Source organism: Carcharhinus amblyrhynchos, chromosome 2, assembly GCF_965287045.1.
Source record: "Carcharhinus amblyrhynchos chromosome 2, sCarAmb.v2.hapA, whole genome shotgun sequence".
NCBI lineage: Eukaryota > Metazoa > Chordata > Chondrichthyes > Carcharhiniformes > Carcharhinidae > Carcharhinus > Carcharhinus amblyrhynchos.
This window is the reverse complement of record NC_137325.1, coordinates 42,190,538-42,212,988: the sequence shown is the minus strand read 5'-3', so window position 1 is coordinate 42,212,988 and position 22,451 is coordinate 42,190,538. Positions and strand designations below refer to the sequence as shown.

General features: G+C 40.9%; 1 protein-coding gene across 3 annotated transcripts; it reads right to left on the bottom strand.

Moving 5' to 3' along the window:
* Window positions 1-692: 692 nt before the first annotated feature.
* On the bottom strand, window positions 693-20,531 carry znf622 (zinc finger protein 622). Of its 3 annotated transcripts, none has more exons than XM_080205026.1 (7): window positions 20,508-20,531; window positions 12,366-12,986; window positions 8,201-8,446; window positions 6,976-7,138; window positions 5,269-5,381; window positions 3,060-3,200; window positions 693-1,864 (listed from the first exon to the last, which is right to left on the bottom strand). In XM_080205026.1, exons 2-7 carry the CDS (start codon window positions 12,982-12,984, stop codon window positions 1,731-1,733), a joined length of 1,416 nt encoding a protein of 471 aa, XP_080061152.1. In that variant the 5' UTR covers window positions 12,985-12,986; window positions 20,508-20,531; the 3' UTR covers window positions 693-1,730. The 3 variants fall into 3 exon arrangements, with proteins under 3 accessions (XP_080061152.1, XP_080061134.1, XP_080061143.1); XM_080205008.1 differs by having other exon boundaries at window positions 20,409-20,521; XM_080205017.1 differs by lacking the exon at window positions 20,508-20,531 and adding an exon at window positions 19,167-19,238.
* Between the last annotated feature and the right edge of the window lie 1,920 nt (window positions 20,532-22,451).

Genomic DNA, 22,451 nt, shown 5'->3' with positions numbered 1-22,451 from the left:
TAATCCACTGACAACCAGAGTCATAAAAAAATGTCCAGCTTCAAGAGAAATCATGGAAATACAAAGCCTCGTGGGAATAATGAATCAAATAGCAAATAACAGAGCTCAAGAAGCCACTGCACCAATTTTTACACAAAGGCAATGAATGGTGTTGGCAAGAAACACAACAGAAATCATTCAACAAAATCCAGGAGAGGTTGATGTCATCAGAGATATTAGCAGAGATTATGAGCACTTGGTGTATCATAACATTTAGGGCTATGGCAGATGGGATTAGGTGGGAGTTCAGGTGTTATTATTGCGTCAGTGTGGACTTGATGGGCTGTATGATTCTGATGTGAAGTTGCCTACAATAATGACAGTGGATGCTTTCTTGACAGGATGGGGGAAAGAGTGCTCTTCAGGTACAAAGATGGAAAATACAGGCCAGTCCTTTACTCAAAGTGCCAAAATGATAGACGGATAGAGTTCAGAATTCATGATTCTGATTCACATCTTCATTTTTTAATAAGAATGTCTGCAATTTCCTCTTTAGAATCAAGAAAGTAGTTTTTTTAAAAACAAAATGGGGAGTAAAAGAATGACTTACTATCTGTGCCATGCACTGTTCCCTGCTCACCAGCTAACTTATTCCAATCCATACTTTCATTTTTTAACTGTTTAAATGCAAAAATTAAAATGAGCAGTTTAGGTTCATTTCAAAAGTGTATTAGTTTAATCAAACAGCAAAAAAAGTTGACAATTTAGAAGGAATTATAATGAATTTTGTTTTTTTGTCCTCAAAATTCTCTAAGCTCACAAATATTCAAAGACTTTGAGGTCTCACAATGTACATCCTGGCTGTGAGGGTTTGCAATGCCAACAAGAGTTCAAAGCAGCAGAGGTTCATCTGTTAAATCCCCAACTCCCCGATTTCCAAAACTAAACTGTATTGCTATGATGATGAACTGAGGGAGGCAAGCCTCTTTCCCAAATGGAAGAGAGGGAATAAAAATGTAGCAAAGTTCTCACTATTAAACTCGATAATGATCTCTGCCTTAAGTCATTCATACCTCTTTATCAACAAGGTGGGACTTGGCAGTGATGCTGCCACTGTCCATTAACATTTCAGCCTCAGGGTCCAAGAATGATAACAGAAATAAGGTGGAAACCGTTGACTTGGAGAGGGAAGAAAATTATTCTGCTTTAATACCAGTTTGAGTGATTTCTGTACAGTATAAAACCTCTACTGATTTTCACTCTAACCTTTCGTATATTCTCATTCTGAAAGCATACTAATGGGATTACATTATGATTAATATGTGGAAAAAAGGGAAGATTCCACATCATTACTTCTCCATTCATTACAAAGTACTAACAGGTACACTTTTAAAAGGCAGCAATATCATATAGTTGAACACCTCATAGCATTATTGCTATGCAGATTTCCAGATTTTATACATAGCCAAAATGACATAGGTGTGCAGAACTCAAAGTATGTCTATATAAATGAAAGTAACAATTTATATTAAATGTGAAGCAGCATAGTAATGTTAATTAATGTTTCAATAAATGTTTTCCCATCCTCAACACTAACCTGCAAATGAAATACCAGACATGTAAAACACAAAAGAACCCCAAATATATAATCAGAAAAGTCTGCGAAATATCTCGAGTTACAGGCACTGCAATCATCCCCTGTATTAACCAGTCGACATGTACACACTGTCTGCTTACTGGAGTTTGAATCTCTAAAACACGACTTGTGGTCTAAAATGCATCTGTTTCGTAGCATTGTTGGACAATGCTGTCTTTAACATCCACTTGGATTTCATCCTTTGGACATACTGTATGTCACGTTCTCTTCTCTGTGATGCTGCTTTTGCTAGTAAGGAAAAAAAGGTGATCACAAAAAGCACATGAGTTTTATTTGCTACTTTACAACCGCACATCATCACAGAATTTTAGAACTGTTAACACCTAAGGCGGCCACTTGGCCCATCATGTCTGCAAAGGCAGGGGAAGGGGGGGGGGGGGGGGCACAAGGGCACAGGGGCAGAGGGGAAGGCCTGGGTGGGATGTTCTTTCAGGGAATTGGTGCAGACTCAACAGGCTGAATGGCCTACGGGGATTCTGTGGTTCATGACTTAGTGCCATCCCTCTGTCTTTTCCCCGTACCCCTGCACAATACTTGAACAGAAAATCATCTGATGCCCTCTTGAATGCCTTGATTGAAACTGTCTCCACCACATTTCCAGGCAGTTCATTTCCAGACCTGAATCACTTGTGTGAAAAAGTTCTCCTATCTACTGCTCCTTCATGATTCAGATCACTTCTATCCAATCTCCTCTTAGCCACCCTCTCTCCAAGTTCCCCAACCTAGCCCTCCTCTCTCCAAGTTCCCCAACCTAGCCCTCATCTCTCCAAGTAGAACAGCCTCAAACTCCCCATGCTATCTTCGTAATTGAAGTTTCTCACCCTGTTCTGCCTCCCCTTCACATCGCCCACACCAGCCAATCCCCACCCCAGCCCCACCATACTGCCGTTGCCGCCATCACCACCATCCCCCTCCTGCTTCTGACGCTCCCCCCATCCCGCTGCCGTACCACTGCACTCCACTCACTGTACCATCCCAGTCACCCTCCTTGCCCTGCTCCATTGTCCCATTGCAACCCCACCACATTATCACACCCCCCCCCGACAGTCCTCCTGCCATCGCCCCCCATTTTGCTTTTGCATGCTTACCCCCCCCCACCCACACTAACCCTGTATCTGTCCTTCACCCTCCCCCACCCCAGTCTCTCACGCCACATCTCATTGTCCACACCATCCCCATTGCAACCCCGCTCCACTACAATGCATGTTGCCCCCGCCCCATCACATCATCCTCCCCGCCTAGTCCTTTCGCCCTCCGCTGCCCCATCCGTTTACTCCTGCGCCTCCCATCATCATCATCCCTTTCTCCCCTATTGCCCTTTCTCATCACTTCCTGTTTCCCCCTGCTCTGTCATGGCTTCCACCCTACCTGCCTTTTCTCCCCTCAACATTTCTAACATCTGCATTATTTTGCTATGACTTACCAAGTTCACTTGTCCAGCCTAGTGCCTTGTACTGCTGCAGTACCCTGCCTAGCACACGAGTCCCCGTGGCAGCCACCGCTCTAGAGACACCAAAATGTTGTTTATAGTACCTCAGCAATGATCGATGGCCAATTCTGGCACCTGAGATTTGAATAGAGAGTGGAAAGATTTTAAACATAGTCAAATTATTTCCAAGTTTTTGTCTATGAATTTTAATCTTCATTTCACTCAACACGTCTTAGCTGCCAGTTTATACCCAAGTAAAATATTTTGATCCAAATGAACATGCATTTCAAGTCTTCTTCCTCAATACACCACTTAGTTAAATAAACAAGTTTGCACAGTGAGAATGAGAGTTTCTTAAACAAAGTGATCCTTGGCAGTGGTGCAAAATTTCTACAACACATTACTCCTAGTTCCATTAGCTAGGTTACCATGCTTACATCCAATAATAATATGCTAAAAGGCAGTGGTTATCCTAAGTATCCACGAAGAGTTGCCGGCCAACTAGGGCTGACAGATCTTTTGTTAAGCAACTTTATTAGGGAGGCAGTAGCTGTTGCTACTGGAGGCCAAAGATTGGAGAATGACGCAGGCCACAGTTGAGTCATGGCAAGAGGGACCTCATGGGATGGGAGTTATCAGGGATTGGGGTTGGCAGCAAAGTCAATTGCGCAATCTCTGTGCACTCCAAGCATACACAGTCAGCGTATGTATGGTTTCTGCAAAGCCTAACAAAAGATCCAATAAAGATCGAGTGGATCCAATTCAAAATCCTGGAGGGAGAGTAGATGTTACATGCTCTAGTCACATGGTTTTACATAGTGGCATGTCATGGATATACTTGATGGATATGCAATATGTGAATAGTTACTCTTTCTCCATATATTTAAGAAATATCTTCACTTGAAATAACATATGCATTTCTCTCAAACAAAACAAGAATTTGTTCTGATTGGTCATCAATTTTGGTGATGAAGTCAGACTCAGTTTTCTGTACACACGTTCTCTGTAGAAAAAGCAAGAATAAACTTTATATGATGGTACAATAGAATGTAAATCAGATACATACTATTTTCCCAAGTTGATGAAATGTAACTCCCACTTACCCTGTTGACTGCAAAGGTCTGTGCAATACAAGTAGCCATTACTGCATTATTGTAACATTTTATCCTTAGCTCGCAACCCAATTCTAAGTGGGTAAGGATGTACAGCACTAAATGTCCTCGCTTATTTAAAAAGACATCCTGGACCCATATAACAAGTGTCAACTGAATAGTAAATATTGCTACTTAGGCTACAGAAGCATACATTGCATCACAGGATTGATAATCTTGGATTACTGATCTGGAGGAGAGCTTAAATCCCATTGGACTTTAAATTTAGTGAAGTAAATTATGTTAAAACTCGAACTGTTGACCATAAAAGTACCAGATTGTTGTTCACACTGGCTTTGCCAGCAAAGCTCACAACTTTGCTTAAAAATAGTTGCGTGGCAAGGTGGAGGAAAAAACAGCAGTGATAAAGGGAAAATCAGATAATCTGAAAACTCAGAAGCAGGAGTCAGTGATTCGTCAGAATGGAGCTTTTATATGTGAATACAACAAAGAAAATTACAGCACAGGAACAGGCCCTTCGACCATGATGCCTGGCTGAACTAATACTCCCTACCCTTCTGGGGACCACACCTCTCTATTCCCATCCCATTCATGGATTTGTCCAGACGCTCCTTAAAACTCACTATTGTATCTGCTTCTACCACCTCCTCTAGCAGCGAGTTCCAGGCACCCACCGCTCTCTGTGTAAAAAAATTGCCTCATACATCTCCTTTAAATCTTGCCCCTCGCACCTTAAACTTGAGCCCCTTAGTAACTGACTTCTGCAGCCTGGGAAAAAGCTTTTGCCTATCCACTCTGTCCATGCCCCTCATAATCTTGTTTTATAACAAATAACAGATCACAAAATTCATCAGCTTGTTTCACTCAAGTTTTATCTAGCTTATCAATAGAAGTGTATAGCAAAAATCATTATAGTTAAAGCATTTGCTTTGGTTATGAACTGCAATAATATACTGTTACATGTAACAATCCAATCTAAACAACGTTAACAATTACGGTGCTTTTCTCAAACAGTCCAATCAATCCATATAAAGATGGAATTTTTCTGACACATTGTGTGTAACAAAGACACATCAGGACTGGATACAAACCAGAAGGAAGTATCAGCTCCATTGTTTCCTCATCATATTCCAGATTCTTGGCTGATACATCTGTTGTTTTCATTTCAACATCTTCCCCTTCTTTATGATCAGGATAACTATCCCTATACACAGAGAAACAAAAAATTCAGTGAATTTTTATAAACAATAATTTCTTATACTGGAATACAGTAATTGAATTGGGGCCACTTCTAATCTTTTTAACTTTATATATTTAAATACTATATATGGCAGAAAGCAGATATTAAGTTCTAGCTGTTCTCCATCCACTATCATGTTTGAAAGGCATCTTCTGAACAGAACTATCTGGGTTGCAGTCTGCACTGTCATTAACAATTTTACTATCAGCTAGAAATGCTCTACAAGGGTTTCAAACTGGCAGGCTTGGTACTGAATTTGCTTCCCATTTCCATGGCACAAAATACTCTGTTTTATTGACTATACTAATTTGGTTATATTTCAGATATTCTAACGTAGTAAAATTTCCTACCATTTTCATAAAAATTATGAAGATAATGAACGATAAGCAAAGGAGTGATTCAAAGAGAACAGCAAAAGCTTGATCCAAAAGGTGTTTCTTAAAGCAAGGTCTTAAAAGGAGAAAACGGCTACTCTTGAGAGTGCAGCCTCAGCAACTAATTGTACAGTTGCTGAATGTTAGCATGAAAAAGTTGGACGTGTATAAGAGAAATCAATTGAAGGAATTCACTCTTCGGAATTGGTGGTGGTGATGGTGGGGAACGGGGAAGACAGACAGAAGAGGTTATGGAAATGATGGGAAACAGTGGTTGGGGGGATACAGAGCAGCAGGGTTGGGGGTTTAAGTGGCTGGAAGATTGTGTAGAGAAGTCATGCCAAGTATCGTACCATTCAGCTGGGTAACAAAGGACAGGTATTGAAAGAAAATGGTGTAGCAAACTGTTCAGGAGAAAAAATATACCATCAGGCACAGAAAATGTCATTTGTGATGTTTCTTAGGGCAATTTCTGTGCAACAGAATGGTGAACACCTAATAAAATAGATGCAAATGGCGTTTCAGACAGAAGGAATGCAGGTAGGTGACAACATGCTATAGGTATTCAAGAGTGGCTTGGATCTGTTCCTGTGAGTGAAAGGCACCTCAAATTATACAGTTGAAAGGGATAATCTGTTTTAAGTAAAAATCTTTTTATTCCAGATTTCCAGCATCATCAGTATTTTGCTTTCATTTACCTTTCAATGAGATCACTTATAAATTTCAATGAGATCACTTCCTGTTCTTCTAAACACTTGAGAACATAGGAATGACCTCCCTCTAAAAAAGCCATGCTGACTATCCCTAATCAATGCCTATGGGAGATACTGACATCAAAGGCAGATGAGTAGGCATAGCTTTGCAAATCAACAGCTGCAAAGGTGGTGATTGGGAGGCCAAAGTCTGAGCAGTTTAGTTTCTGGGAGAGTGGCTGTAAGAAAAATAACTTTTACCTGTTCGCACAGGCTGAAATAAAGGGAGTGAGGAAGCTTTGAAGAATATGGTTGCTGAAGAAAAGCAGGTGATTTGTCTAGCATTAGCTTAACAATGCATAAAATGTTAATTCTTTTAGAAAGTTAATAGTTTCCACTGAAAGCAATATCATTTCCCTACAAAATGCACAAAACACATAGTAGAGTCAAACATTTTACAAACCCCAAAATTCTTCATGGAATTGTTATTACCTAAAATCATAGAAGTCTGCAAATTCAATAGCAGCATCTCCATCTGTGAAGAGCTTGCAATGGCTGCTATCAACCATATGAGCCTGGACAGCTTGTGTCGAGTAAAAAGATCGCCCTTTCTCATTGCACCACAGGCAGACATTTCCCACGCCAACCTTTTCTCCTGCAGAAGTAAAATTATATGCATCACAAGCAGCCAGCTTTCTGCTGTTAACATAGCAATTCTGTCATAATGAAGAGCACGTTCTATGTGTAAGTGACAGCAGCTGTTACTAACCAGGTTTGGGCATAATTCTTAAGTATAAGTGGGAACTGATTTCCACCTGTGTGGGGAAGGAAAATTGAGTCTGTGCCTGTTCTGAGTTATGGGAATATACCTATTTCAACTCTCTCTCCTATGTGGCACCAGACTCAGCATTTTGTTTTTATTTTAGATTTCCAGCACCTGCAGTATTTTGCTCCTATGATAAGGAAAGACTGGCCTCAGATTCCTCCCATGCTCAGTGATTGATTATATCATGTGGTGCTACATGAACCTCATCAGAAAACTCTAAGTTTCTCACCAACCTCAAACTTTGAATCAAATTTTTTAAAAAAGCTCTTTCTACATGTGAACATTTCTGAATTGTAAATTAACTTGGACATTGGATTCTGACAATTAATTTATTACATACTAAAAATGGTAGCTGAATCACTACATTTCTCTGGCCATCAAGTGTAACTGTGGATCGGCCCAGGTTTCTGAACCTCAAGTTATCTAACTGACCCAGAGTGAAACTATCAGATTAATGAACAGCTGACACAATCTTTAGCAAAAGACTGAACAAATTTTCTCCAAATTAATTTTGTTTAAGTTAAATATCAATGTTGCACCGTTATTAGGCAGTGCAAACAAACAACTCAGTCTGTCAAGGGTCCTCAATGCTACCTCTGCTTGGTAATTCTCCGGTGACACAGCTGAGATGGGAATTTTAGCAACACTGTGGAAGGGAAAGATGATTGATAGATCTCTGGCAGAAGTTAATATTCTACCAGTCAGTGTCACTGCACATAGGTGACAACCAACCTTTCAGTTAACACAACTAATTTCTTCATTAAACATCTGGCATAAATTTCAGTAGCAACATGCAAATGGATTTTCATTTAGGGCTTATTAATACATCGGCATTCATGAATTTACTATTGGGAAGAGACAAAATTCATACTGGATTCTTAGAGTACTTACCCAAGTACCTTAATAGCCCCCTTAGATCCACTAAATATTCAATATCGGGGATAAAAAAACTATGGGACCTTGTCATATGATCCACATTTTTTAATAGAGAACGAGAATGATGTGAACAGAATAAGCAGTCGGTGACTGGAATGGCGTTAGTTGGAGAGTCCTCACTCGGTTCTTTATCAGCTGGCCTCTCCTCGTCCTTTAAATCATCCTCCATGTCACTGCCAGAATCCATATCCTCCCATTCACCTAATGGAAAGAGCACAAAGTGTAAACCACAGTCAATTTTAACTCTTGTTTTCTTGTGCTCTTAAGTATCTATACTTTAAATCTTGGAATAAGCTTTAAAACAAATGTATACGAGTGTAAATAAATACTTCAGAACAAAATATTTTTAGTCAAATTTTGACCAATTTAAGAAAATCACAATTTTGTGTAGGAATGCAGTGCATAACTGAGCAAATTTTGTCCTGATATTGGGATGCTACATACTTCTTAATGGGAGAGTAGTAAGATGTCTCACAACACCAGGTTGAAGTACAACAGGTTTATGTGGAATCATGAACTTTCGGAGTGCTGCTCCTTCATCAGGCGAGTGGTTTCAAATAAATCTATTGGATGTTGACCTAGTGTTTTGAGACTTCTTACTGTGCCCACCCCAGTCCAACGCCAACATCTCCACTTTATCGGGACAGGCAGCTAGACCTAGCAAACTGAAATAAAGAGATCTGAAATAAAATCACTGCAAATTTTTCAGTCAATCAGTAGATAAATGAACCAACGAAGGTAAAAGTAAACCATAAATAACAAGGCCCCAGGTTTTCAGCTGGTGTCAGCTGTGGTTAAATGGGTAGCACTCACCTTTGAGTCAGAGATTGTAGGTTCGAGTGTGACTTAAAACACTTGAGTACAAAATCTAGGCCGACAGTTCAGTGCAGTAATGAGGGTATGCTGCAGTGTCAGAGGCGCTGTATTTCAGCCACGGATTTAAACTAAAGCGTATCTGCCCTTTCAAGTGGAAAAAACAACTTTATAATGTGAAGATGAGCTAGGAAGTTCTTCTAGTTGTTTGTGCAGGATTAGACAACCATGACGACACAATCATAGTTCTTTTTATCACCAACATTCACTGTTTAAGGTAATACCTTTGGGTGATGTTTGGGAGGACTGCTAGTAATCAATAACCAGTTAACACTGCACACACAAAAAAGATCCTCTTAATTCCCAAGTATCTTTTTGGTTAGTGGGATATGTTTAACAAAAAAATGGAAATCTATCAAGTTTAAGAATTGCCAAATCGAGCTAGTAAGAAATCCATATGTGGCATTCCCAATTCCCTGATATAATCAAATTTCCATATAACACCTTCCAACGACTGCCAACTAGATGTAGCCAGAATTGTACTCAACCAATCTGTAACCTCATGGCCTTGCATGTCCTTCACTCTACCATTGTCAAGCCAGGGGATCAATGAGGCATGCAGGAGGGTATACCAGGAAATATAAAAATGAGGTGTCAATTGGTGAACCTACAACACAGGATTACATGCCTGCTAAACTGAAGAAGCAATGTGCAATAGGTGGAGTTAAGCAATCCCACAACCAACTGATCAGATCAAAATTCTGCAGCCTCGCCACATCCAGTTGTGAGTGGTGGAGGACAAACTGGAGGAGGAAACATCCCCATTCTCGATAATGGGGGAGCCGAGTATGGCAGTATAAAAGAAAATGCTGAAGTATTTACAACCATCTCCAGCCAGAAGTGCAAAGAGGATGGACCATCTCCTCCTCCTAAAGCCCCTAGGCATGACAGCTACCAATCTTAAAGAAATTCAATTAACTCGACCTGATATCAAGAAATGGCGCAAGGCACTAGATACAGCAACAGCTATGCGCCAAAATAATATCTAGCCAAGCTGTTCCAGTACAGCTACGACACTACCAACAACATTGAAAAGTATCCAGCTATGTCCTCGTCACAAAAAGGACAAATCCACTCCATTACCACCCCATCATTCTGCTGGTGGGGTGCAGAAAAGCAAGGGAAGTGTAACTGACAAGAATCTTTACAGTGCAGAAGGAGGCCATTCGGCCCATCGAAACTGTACTGGCTCTCTGAAAGAGCGTTCTACCTTGTCCCAGTCCCCTGCAATCTTACACATTCTCTCTTTTCAGACAGAAATCCAATTCCCTTTTGAATATCTTGATCAAACATGCCTCCAAGACCCTCTAAGAAAACTTTTCCAGACTCCAAATACTCTCTGGGTGAAAAATGTTTTCCTCACCTCATGTTTACTTCTTCTTCTAATTATTTTGAATCTGTGTCCTCTAGTTCCTGATGCTCAGTTTCTCACTATTTACCCTGACCACACCCTTCAAGATCTTGAATACCTCTATCAAGTCTACGCTGTCTTCTTTTCTCCAAAGAAAGCAGTCTCATCCTCTCCAATCAGTTCTTTATCCCTGGAATCATTCTTATGATTCTCCTCTGAACTCTCTCTGATGTCTTCACATCCTTCCTCAGGTATGGCATCCAGAACTGGACACAGTACTTCAAATGAAGCCTAAGTTCAACATGACCTCCTTACTCTTGAACTCCTATTAATAAAGACTAAGATATATACACTTTATTTTAACTGTTCTCTCAATATGCCCCATCATGTTCAATGACATATATACATCATACACTGAGATACCTCTGTTCCTGTATCCCCCTTTGGAGCTTCTTTGTTTTGAACTGTCTCTCCACATGCTTCCTTGCACTTCTCTGGATTGAACGTCACCTGCTACTTGTCTTCCCAATCCCTGAACATTCTTATCATCTCTCCTTACATGCAACAGCATTACCATTGCTGAATCTCCCACTATTAACATTTGGGTTACCACTAACCAGGAACTGAACTGGACAACCATATAATTACTGTGGCTGCAAGAGCAGTTTTCAGGCTGGCAACTCTGTGGCGAGTAATTCACTTCCTGACTCTCCAAAGCCTGACCTTCATTCACAAGGCAGGATTGTTAGGGAATATTCTCCACTTGCCTGGATCAATGCAATTCCAGAGTGTAATTCTTGATCAGCACCACATTCAGCAACATGAACAGTTATACCCTCCACTATTGGCACACAATAGGTGCTTTATGTGCTATCTACAAAATATTCTGCTGCAACTCACCAAGACTCCTTCAGAAGCAATTTTCAAACCCACAAACTCTACGATCTAGAAGGACAAGGGCAGCAGACATGTGGAACAGCACTACCTACAAGTTCCCCTCCGAACCATTCAACAACCTGACTTGGGACTTTATCACTTTGCTGTTGCTAGGTCAAAATGCTGGAATTCTCTAACAAGCAACACTGTGGGTACACGCGAGCCAACTGCAGTGCAGCAGTTCAAGAAGGTGGCTCACCACCATCTTTCCAAAGGCCATTGGAAATGGATAATAAATCATCTTGCCAGTGATGCTTACATCCTGTGAACAAATAAAGACTTGAGATCAGAAGGCATTTCCGTGGACGCTAGGTGCAAAGTTTGGCACTTTGGTATGGTGAAAGGATCATAAGACAGCTTTTGACCTCTGACGCACAGCTGTCCTAGCATGTATGATGAGTGGGAGCCAAGAACGCAGTCTCAGATCTAGAGTCAATTAAGTAAACTCGTGGCACATGAAAAACAATGGATACTCATCTCAGCTACTAAACACATGTTGGTCACCATCTTTTTGGCTGCTCCATACAATGAATTTTCTTCCCAATTTCTCCACCTCTAATGTAAATATAAATTATACTACAGGGAAGAGAGCTCATTGAGAATATCTTGGCAGTGACAAGTTGTGTTAGGTGATATTCTTAGAAAAGACAGATTATTTTTAGGTAATTGAGTATTGCACAAATTTTCAGTAAGATGATACTACAATATATTTATTGCAAAAATATCATTTAGAGTCTAAACAAGCATGAGACTAGTCATTATGTGCTGAATGTTTGGGTGCATTCACTAATCTATCAAACCAGCCATGTCAGTTACTGATGAACTGTTAACTGAGCTAATCTGTGTTTTGGGGTTAGAATTTTCTTTAATACAAGGTTGAAGCTTCAGTGCAATACACATATTCTACAGAGCATTATTAAAATCTAACAAGAAATAAGATGCTTATTTATCATTATTTACCATCATCTTCCATCACCATTTCCTCCTCATCTGAGTATTCTCGCTGCTCCAATTTTGTAGCTTGTTGTTCTAACCAGACTAACCGAGGAGGCTTGTCAGGCCTTTTCTTACTCTGCTGCAATTGTTGGCTGCTAACTGTGACTTGTGACTGAATGCCCCCAGTTGCTGGGACAACAGTCCTTTTCCTCGTTGAAGGTGACAGTTGGGCCTTTACAGCCTGCTGAATGGCTGTATTCAATGCATCTTTTTCCATTCTCTCCTTACTTAATCCCTTCTCCACATTTTTTGCATTGAGCCTTTCCAACTCTTTACTTGCAATGCCGGTGGCCTTCTTTTCTGCATCCTGGTGTTTCTTGGATTTCAGATGGTTATCGTAGGCATTGAAAGTGGCAAATCTTTTGCCACAAGATGCACAATCTGTTGCAGTCCCCTTGTTCTGCTCTTCTACAGCTGCTCTCTGGGAAAGTACTCGTTCTTGAAAGTTCTCAGCTGTAACTGGAGGCATGTCAGCTACTTTACGCTTCAGGTTATATCTATGCCAGTCTGTTTTGTAGTGTGATCTCTGAATCTCAGCATCAGCAAAAGCCACTCGACATGTGATGCAGGTGTAGGAAGACATTTCTTAAACAGAAAGAACATTTTGAATTTAGAAAAATAAATTCCACAGTTCGGTCACAATATTAAAATGAACAGTGTTCAGTGCCTTTTACAGCTTCAGCATTTCCCCAATATATATCTTTTCTAAAATTGGGGGAAAAATCAAATCCAGAGAGGCAAGCACACTATACACACTTGCCAATTTGATTTCCTTCACTCAACCAGTGCCTGCCGCATCTATAACTGTGCCTAGCTCCTAAGGCCTTGAATCGCTCTCTGAATCTCACTACCTCTATATTCCTTTAAGATACTCTTTAAAACCAACCTGTTGGTCAAGCTTTTGGCAACACGTCCTAAAATCTCATGCGGTTCCGTATTAAACTTGTCTAATAGCACTCCTGGAAAGCGTCTTGGGACATTTTATGTTAAAAGCTCTATATAAATGCAAGTTGTTTTCTGTGACACATGCTGCTGTGGGATAACTCTTGCCATTCTCCTCAAAAATCTGTGCAATTTGCATTATTTTTATGGGGATGTACTGTGGCTGTGAGCGCCATATCTCATACAGCAAAAAATGTCAGTCTTTCCTTCCAAGTTGGGTCGGAAGCAAGACAACAATGCACTGAAAGTTACAATGGGTAGTTGCTTGAAAACATACTTCATTAGTCAAAACTGACTTATCAACAGAAACGCAAGCTTGCAAATGCCTTTTGGCTATCACAATGTATGTTGTCCCATTGTCACAATGGCAGGAAAGTAACGGGAGCTTCAACAGTAAATACAGGATTTGAGAGGCTCCAAAAGATTCGGAGTGGCATAACTGCACAAAGGTAGAATTTCTGCCAATACTTTAACCTTCCATGACCTGTCAATAATGTTAGGGGAGAATTGATTTAAATGTCAGATCAAATCCATTCCACTTTCAAGGCTGATGTAATATTGAATGGGTTTAAAAAAAATTTAAAAAGGAGGCATTAGAAAGGCTGATGTCACAAACATGTGATATTATACAATTTTGTAAAATTGCTGAGAATTGTCTGCTGCTCTTGTCCCTCACACTGCCACACAAAATGGCTTCTTATACAATCCATGCTCATCGAATTTCAAAAGTGTTCAGATACCTGGATATGCCTACTTGCCTTTCACTTGGAGCCTTTTAGAAGCCTAATCACATTGCAGTTGTAAATAGACAGGGGGCTTTTCACAGCCACCTTGGCTTTTTTGTGCCCATTTGAAAAGATTAGCTTTTTTACAAAATGTATATCATGTGTTCATGGCATCAGCCTTTCTGATGCCTCCTTTGTTAATTGTTTAAGGATAAAGCTTGGCTGTTGGGTAATTTTTACATTGAATCACAATATTAAAGGGGTGGAATACTTACCCATATAAATTCTTAGACCATAGATCACTTTAAGGAAACATCATTTACATGCTTGGGACACTGGCTAGACTTAATTGTTGATAAATCACCAGGACCAAATCAGTTTCATTCAAGGTTATTGAAGGAAGTAAAAGTGGAAATCGCAGTGACACTGATCGTAATTTTTCAATCCTCCTTAGATTGAAGGGTGGTGTGAAAGGACTAGAAAATTGCAAATATTACATCCTTACTTCAGGAAGTGGTCCATGGTCAAGAACAGCAGGGTGTGACTGCAAGTGAGACAGATAGAGGGATCCTCTATCCCTCTCCTCTACATAAAAACAAATGGATATGATTTGGGTGGGGATTACTGAAACCTGTTTACAGGAGGACCAGGACTGGGAGTTGAATGTCCAAGGGTACTCAGTGTTCGGAGAGGTTAGACAAGACTGGACAGGTGGCGGAGTTGCTTTATTGGTTAAATATGACATCAAGGCTGTATTAAGAAATGATATTGGCACCAAGCGCCAACATGTTGAATCAATCTGGGTAGAAATAAAAAACAAAGGGAAAAACATCTTGGTAGGGGTAATTTACAGCCCCCACACCCCCATACTTCCAAAGTGGGGCATAGTATAAACCAGTTACAGAACAAATTAGGGAGCAGGCTATTTTAGATTTAATATTACGTAATGAAAAAGGGTTGATAATTAGTCTTGTCGACAAAGATCCTCTCGGAAAGAGTGACCACAGTTTGCTGGAATTTCAGATTCAGATAGAGTGTCACACTAGAGTTTGGCGTTAGGCCTAAGGAAAGAGTTGGCCCAGCTAAACTGGACACAAAAAACTGAGGGCAGGACAATTGAGGAACAACGGCAGATGCTCAGGGAGATATTGAATACCTCTCAATTAAAGTATATTCTTGAGAGGATGCTGAAGAGGAATCGTAAAAAGAAAAACATCCCGTGTCTATTCAACGAAGTCAAAGAGAACAAAAAGGCAAAATCGAGGGCATACCAAAACTGCAAAAGCTAGTGACAAGCCAAAGGATTGGGAGAATTTTAAGGTTCAGCAAAAGGTTATTAAAAATAGAACTAAAAGAGCTAAGATGAACAATGCAAGGAAACTAGCAGAAAACGTAAACAGATACCAAAAGCTTCCACAGTATATAAAGTGTAAGAGAATAGCTAAAGTACATGTTGGACCTTTTGAAGATGATATTGGTAAAGCATTAATGGGGAACACAAAGGCACTAAACAAATAATTTACCTCTGTCTTCATGGTAGAGAATAATGAAGATTTTCCAAAATCTGTAGTCAATGCAGAGCACCTTGGTGCAATAACCATTACTAGGGAGAGGGTATTGAATAAATTAATGGGATTAAAGACAAATAAGTCTCCAGGACCTGATGGCTTGCACCCTAGGGTGAAAGAAGGTGGCAGCAGAGACATTTGATGCATTGTTTGTGATATTTCAAAATTCTTTGGATTCTCGTAAGGTCCCATGGATTGGAAACATGCTAATGTGATGCGCCTATTCAAAAAGGGAGAGGCAAAAGGTAGGAACTATAGGCCAGTTAGCTTCACCTCTGCTGGGAAAGCTGCTGGAATCAATCATTAAGGAGATGAATGAGCATTTGGAAAGACAAAGCTCAATTCACCATTGTCAGCATGATTTTATGAAGGGAAAGTCATGCTTGACAAACTTGCTTGAGCTCTTTGAGGACATAACCAGCAAAGTGGATAGCGGGGATCCTATGGATATGGTACATCTAGACTTCTAGAAGACATTTGACAAGCTGTTGCATAAAAGACTCATCCAGAAGGTAAGATCAAAAGGGGTTGGGGGTAGAGTACTAAGTTGGATTGAGGATAGGCTGACTGACAGAAAACAGAGAGTTGGGATAAATAGGTTCTTCTCTGGCTAGCAAAATGTAACTAGCAACAGGATCAATCCTTGGACCTCAACTGTTTACAATCTATATAAGCAGGAACAGAATATAAAATTTGTGGATGATATTAAAATAGGTGGGAAAACAGGTAGTGACTGGGAGAATAGGCCAAAATTTGGCAGATAGAGGAGTTTAATGTGGGTAAGTGTGAGGTTATCCATTTTGGCAGAAAAAAAAAGAGGCCAATTATTACCTAAACAGAAAACAGATTCAAAACGTGCCTGGACAGAGAGATCTGGGTGTTTTTGTTCATGAATCGCAGAAAGTCTGTATGCAGGTACAGCACATACTAAAAAAGGCAAATGAGATGTTACTGTTTATCGCAAAAGGACTGGAGTATAAAAGTAGAGAAGTGTGATAATTGTATAGGGTACTGGTGAGACCACATCTAGAGGACTGGTCTCCTTATTTGGGGAAGGATGTGGTGGTATTGGAGGCAGTTCAGAGGCACCAGACTGATCCTGGGGATGAAAGAGTTGATGGACGAGGAAAGATTAAACAGTAGGGCTTGTACTGGCTGGAGTTTAGAAGAATGAGAAGGGATCTGATTGAGATATATAAAGTTTTAAAAGGGATTGACCAAATGTTTCCTCTTATGGGGCAATCAAAGGCAGTATAGGTCACAAGCATAGGCTGAGAGGCAGTAATTTAAAACTGAGATGCGGAGGAACTACTTCTCACGGAAGGTGGTGGTGAATTTGTGGAACTCGCTGCCCTGTAGCAATGGTTCCAACAGGGAAATTTCTAATAAAAAGGGAAAGAGGGATATGGGGAACAGATGGGGAGGTGGATTTGAGACCTGGGAGAGATCAGCCATGATATGATTGAATGGCGGAGCAGACTTGAAGGCTGAATTTGCCTACTTCTGCTCCTCATTCTATGTTCCCATGAAGGCATAAGAATAAGCTGTCCAATAACCCACCAGTCAGCTTAACCTCGGTGATGGAAAGGCTTTTAAAAACAGTAATTTAGGACAGTCACACAAACCAATATAGATTAATAAAGGAAAGTCAGTTTAGATTTGTTGTGCTCTGATTCTTGACCTTCCTGCCAATGGGAACATTTTCCCACAATTTACTGTTCAGACATCCCATGCTTTTGAACACTTCTGTCAATCTCATTTCAATCTTCTATAAGGAAAACAGCTTGAGCTTCTCCAATTTCTCCAAATAACTGATATCTCTCATCCCTGTGAAGGCATGCACCCTCACTCATGCCTTCACAGCCTAAGGTGTGGTGCCCAGAATTGATCATAACACTCCAGTTGAGGCTGAACCAGTGCTTTAGAAATTAGTTACACAGCGAGCAGTTAAGATCCGGAATGCACAGCATCAGTGTGGTAGAGGCAAATTAAATTGTAGTTTTCAAAAGGGAATTCAATATTATTTGAATAGAAAAGAATTGTAGAGTTACAGGGAAAAGACATGGGAGTAAGAGTAGCCAAGTTAGTCGTGTAGAGAGCTGGTAAAAATATAAGGTATAAGGCAGCATGGTGGCACAGTGGTTAGCACTGCTGCCTCACAGGCCAGGGACCTGGGTTCGATTCCCAGCTTAGATCACTGTCCATGTGGAGTTTGCATGTTCTCCCTGTTTCTGCGTGGGTTTCCTCCAGGTGCTCTGGTTTCCCCCTACATTCCAAAGATGTGTGGGTTAGGTTGAATAGTCGAGCTGGATTGCCCCATAGTCATGATGTGGAGATGCCAGCATTGGACTGGGGTAAACACAGTAAGAAGTCTGACAACACCAGGTTTAAGTCCAACCGATTTATTTGATAGTAAACTCGCAAGCTTTCGGGGTTTGCCCCTTTGTCAGGCAAATGGAGAGTTCTGGCCTCAGACAGAGCATATAACAGCACAGACAGTTTACAGATTACTGATTAGAATGCGAGTCTTTACACCTGACCTGCTATTCAAGTCTTAAAGTGGCTAACAAAGTGAGTGGAAGGAGCATTCAGCCCCAGGTTAAAGAGATGTGTATTGTCTCCAGACAGTACACATCTGGAGTACTATCTGTAACCCCCATGACTTGCCTGGGTTTGCTAAATCTCACTTACTGTACTGTCTGGAGACAATACACATCTCTTTAGCCTGGGGCTTAATGCTCCTTCCACTCACATTGTTGGCCACTTTAAGACTTGAGTAACAGGTCGGGTGTAAAGACTCACATTCTAATCAGTAATCTGTAAACTGTCTGTATGCTTTGTCTGAGGCCAGGACTCTCCATTCGCCTGATGAAGCAGCAAACCCCGAAAGCTTGCGAGTTTACTATCAAATAAATCAGTTGGACTTAAACCTGGTGTTGTCAGACTTCTTACTGTGTTCGCCCCTTAGTGTCAGGGGATTAGCAGAGTAAATACATGGGGTTAGAGATCGGACCTGGATGGGTTTGTTCTTAGTGCAGGCTCTACAGGTCAAATAGCCTCCTTCTGCACTGTAGGAATTCTGTGATTCTAAGTTATCACCACATATCTGGAAGATCATACATTATCATACACTTGGACTTCAGAAGCCTTTGACAATATGTAATTTCAAATCTCTTCCCCTGAAAGATCTTTGCAGTGTGGGAGGAAACCAGAGCACCTGGAGGAAATTCACGCAGACACGGGGGGGAAATGTGCAAACTCCACACAGACACTGACCCAAGCTGGGAATCGAACACAGATTCCTGAAGTTAAGGCAGCAGTGCTAATCGTATAAAAAGTTACTTAATAAGATATTAACCTTGCAAGATTAAAGAGTCAATCCTAGAATAAGGAATTTTGTACACTCTCACGGAAGGAAGGAACATAGGAGGAATAGGCCAGTTAGCATCTGAAGCATTTTCTGCCATGTATTGCTGATCTGTACCTCATTCCCACTCACCCACCTTTAAATTATCTCATGATACACTTACCCAAAAAAAACAGCCTCGAGCTTGAACGTTTCAATTGACCCAGGAACTACAGCCTTTTGAGGGTGGAATTGTAGATTTAAGAACATAAGAACATAAGAAATAGGAGCAGGAGTAGGCCATCTGGCCCTTCGAGCCTGCCCCGCCATTCAATAAGATCATGGCTGATCTGTCGTGGCTCAGTTCCACTTTCCCGCCCTCTCCCCATAACCCTTAATCCCCTCTCTTATCAAAAACCCATCAACCCGCTTCTTAAAAATATTTAGCGAGGCAGCCTCCACCACTTCAACGGGCAGAGAATTCCAGAGATTCACCACCCTTTGAGTGAAGAAGTTCCTCCTCAACTCCGTTCTGAACTGCCCCCCCTTTATCTTGAGGCTGTGCCCCCTAGTCCTACTGTCTTTTTTGAGCGGGAAGAGATTTCCACGAATGTGTGCACAAAGCGTTTTCCAATTCCACCACAAAATGGCCAGGCTCTAATGAAAAGAGTATGCTTCATTTGAGGATACAGCTTCATTACATCTATCCCATCAAGTCTGATCACTGGCAAGACCAGCATTTATTGCTCATCCCTAATGACCCTGCTGGGTCATTTCATAGGGCAGTTAAGAGTCAGCCATATTGCTACAGGTCTGGAGTCACATATAGTAAGAAGTCTCACAATGCCAGGTTAAAGACCAACAGGTTTATTTGGTAGCAAAACCCACTAGCTTTCAGAGCGCTCACTGCTCCTTCATCATGGACAAATAAATCTGTTGGACTTTAACCTGGTGTTGTGAGACTTCTTAATGTGTTTACCCCAGTCCAATACCGACATCTCCGCATCGTCACATAGAGGCCAGACTAGGTAAGAATGGCAGGGGAAATTAATTAGTAAACCAGATGGGTGAAATAGTTCTGCATCGATGGCAAGTCACATTCAGTGTTAATAAATATTAAAATAAATTTGGTGTATCACATGCAGGCAGCGCTAATGCCAAGCACGTGTGTACAACACAAGGTCGCAGCAAAAAGCAAGTAAGACTATTACAGGACTTTATCCATAGTACTTGGGTTAAGACTAAGCTTACTCGACGGTAACGCATGACAATCGTTTTCCATTGAAGACAATCGCCACGGATATTTATGGCAGGGGATCAATTACTGCAACGATAAATAAATTCCGGCAACGATAAATAGATTTGGCAAATCTAACCGCGAAATCTTGTACTGCTTTGACTGCGAGTAAAACTGATGGATATTTACCAGCAAACGGGTTAGCCGCTGGATTCAGTTACTGTTAGTCGCTTCAGGCCTTGGCTCTAAAGAGAACCCGGTAAAGAAACGGCACCAACTTCCACTCACCTGCCAGACACCACTGCCCATGCGCTGCCAAGCACTTCCTTCACATTCCTCCCACAATCCTTCTGTCGCCGGAAGTCGGTGTCGGTGCATTGCGCATGTGCTGGATGTGAGGGCTATTTCTCTCAGTGGATTCCGTACTCAGGCTGGGAGAAGTTATTTTGATCGTTTGTTAAGCTTTTCGATCTCTGGTGGTATCCTCAAATCAGCAATGAAAAATTAAGGAGCTTCATTTATTTTTCCAAAAAATATTTATTCATAAAATTTGTAAAAGTACACGAGAAGGTAGTTCAAATTGACATTCCATAAAAGGCAGTCCAGTTTATTATTTGAAGGCAATAGGTAGCGGTCCAGGGTGCCTCATTTGACATCGTGGATGGCTTCTCTTTATCATCAAACGTGGCCTGAGAGGAGTCACCTGTCGTGTATCCTAACGTGGCTTTGGAGTCCGCTGCAAACCTGAATGCCTCACTATACTGGTTATATTTCAAATATACATTTTGTGTCAAGGCATTCACTCGTGCAAAATAAAAACAAAATACTGTGGACGCTGGAATCTGAAATAAAAGCAGAGAATGCTGGAAAAGCTTTATAAAGAGATAAAACAATCAACATTTCAAGTCTGTTCAACTCATATAACACGTTTTCCTTTTATTGGTTCTATTATAATGCATGGGAGGGTTGGAACAGTGATTACTAAGTGCTGGGAGATGAGTGGAAGGTGTAGCGAATTTAATAACAAGAGACAGCTGCCCTGGTGGGGCAAGGGATAGTGGTGGCTGTTGCATTGAGACAAAATATATCAGATATTTAAAAAGGATTACGGTCACAGTCTAAAGTTGTAGAACTCAATGTTGCGTCCTGAGGGCTGTAATGTGCCTAATCGGAAGATGAGATGCTGTTCCTCCAGATTGCATTGGGCTACACTGGAGCATTGCAGCAGGCCAAGAATGGACATGTGGGAATGAGAGTGAGGTTGAAATGGCAAGCAACAGAAGGGTTGAGGTCACGCTTGTGGGCTGAGCGAAGGTGTTCTGCAAAGTGGGCACGAAAGGAGTGTTTGGGACTTTCAACAGGAAGGAAGGATGAGCTTTCTTCTGCAATTGCAAGGGAAGCTGCCATGGGAAGGGAATGGAGGAGTGGACTAGGATAACATGAAGAGAGCAGTCCTTTAGGAACGCTGCTAGGCGTGGTCTATAGCATATATAGGTAGAGTGCACGTAGCCCAAAGGGATTTACACAGGGCTGAAACCCTAAGTGCATTATGGTGGGAAGGCATTAGACTATGGATGTAATGTGGTTCTGAGAAGTTTGAAATAATTACACTTCAGGAGACAATGCTGGAGCTTTAATCTAGTGTATGCTTTATGGTGACCATGCATCCCAATTTTGCCAGAACACCTGTGGTTTTTTATTAGAGGTTCTGATATCTCAACAATTTCCTCCAAAATACTCAAATGTCTGTATTTTCACGTATCATTTAGAAACGTTTGCAGAATGTTTCTATACTTTCTGTCCTGTGAGTCTGTTCTGAGTCCTGGTATAAAAACAGATCTGTAATCAAAGCAAGTTCTCCTGCACCATGAATTCCTACATTTCAAAGCTTGGAATCATGGCTTAATGTTTGTAATTTAAGCAGATTTTTTCTCTCTCACCTTTTCTTGAGTGCCAACTTCTTTAAGCTCACAATGTTAAAACAACACAGCTGTTTTATAATGTAGACTACTGGATCAAAGAAAACAAGAAATGCTTTAACCCATCTGAACCAAATCAATGGATGTCGACCAGAGGTGTCTCTACTGGATGGGGAAAACAATGAGTGAGCTCTTAATGTTAGGCTGCAAATTGAACAATTAAGCATACTCCCATATTGTTTGAATTTTTGTTAAAAAGGCATGGACCCTTGCAACAGAAAAGGCCGCCAATTCTAATAATTTAGTATAACTC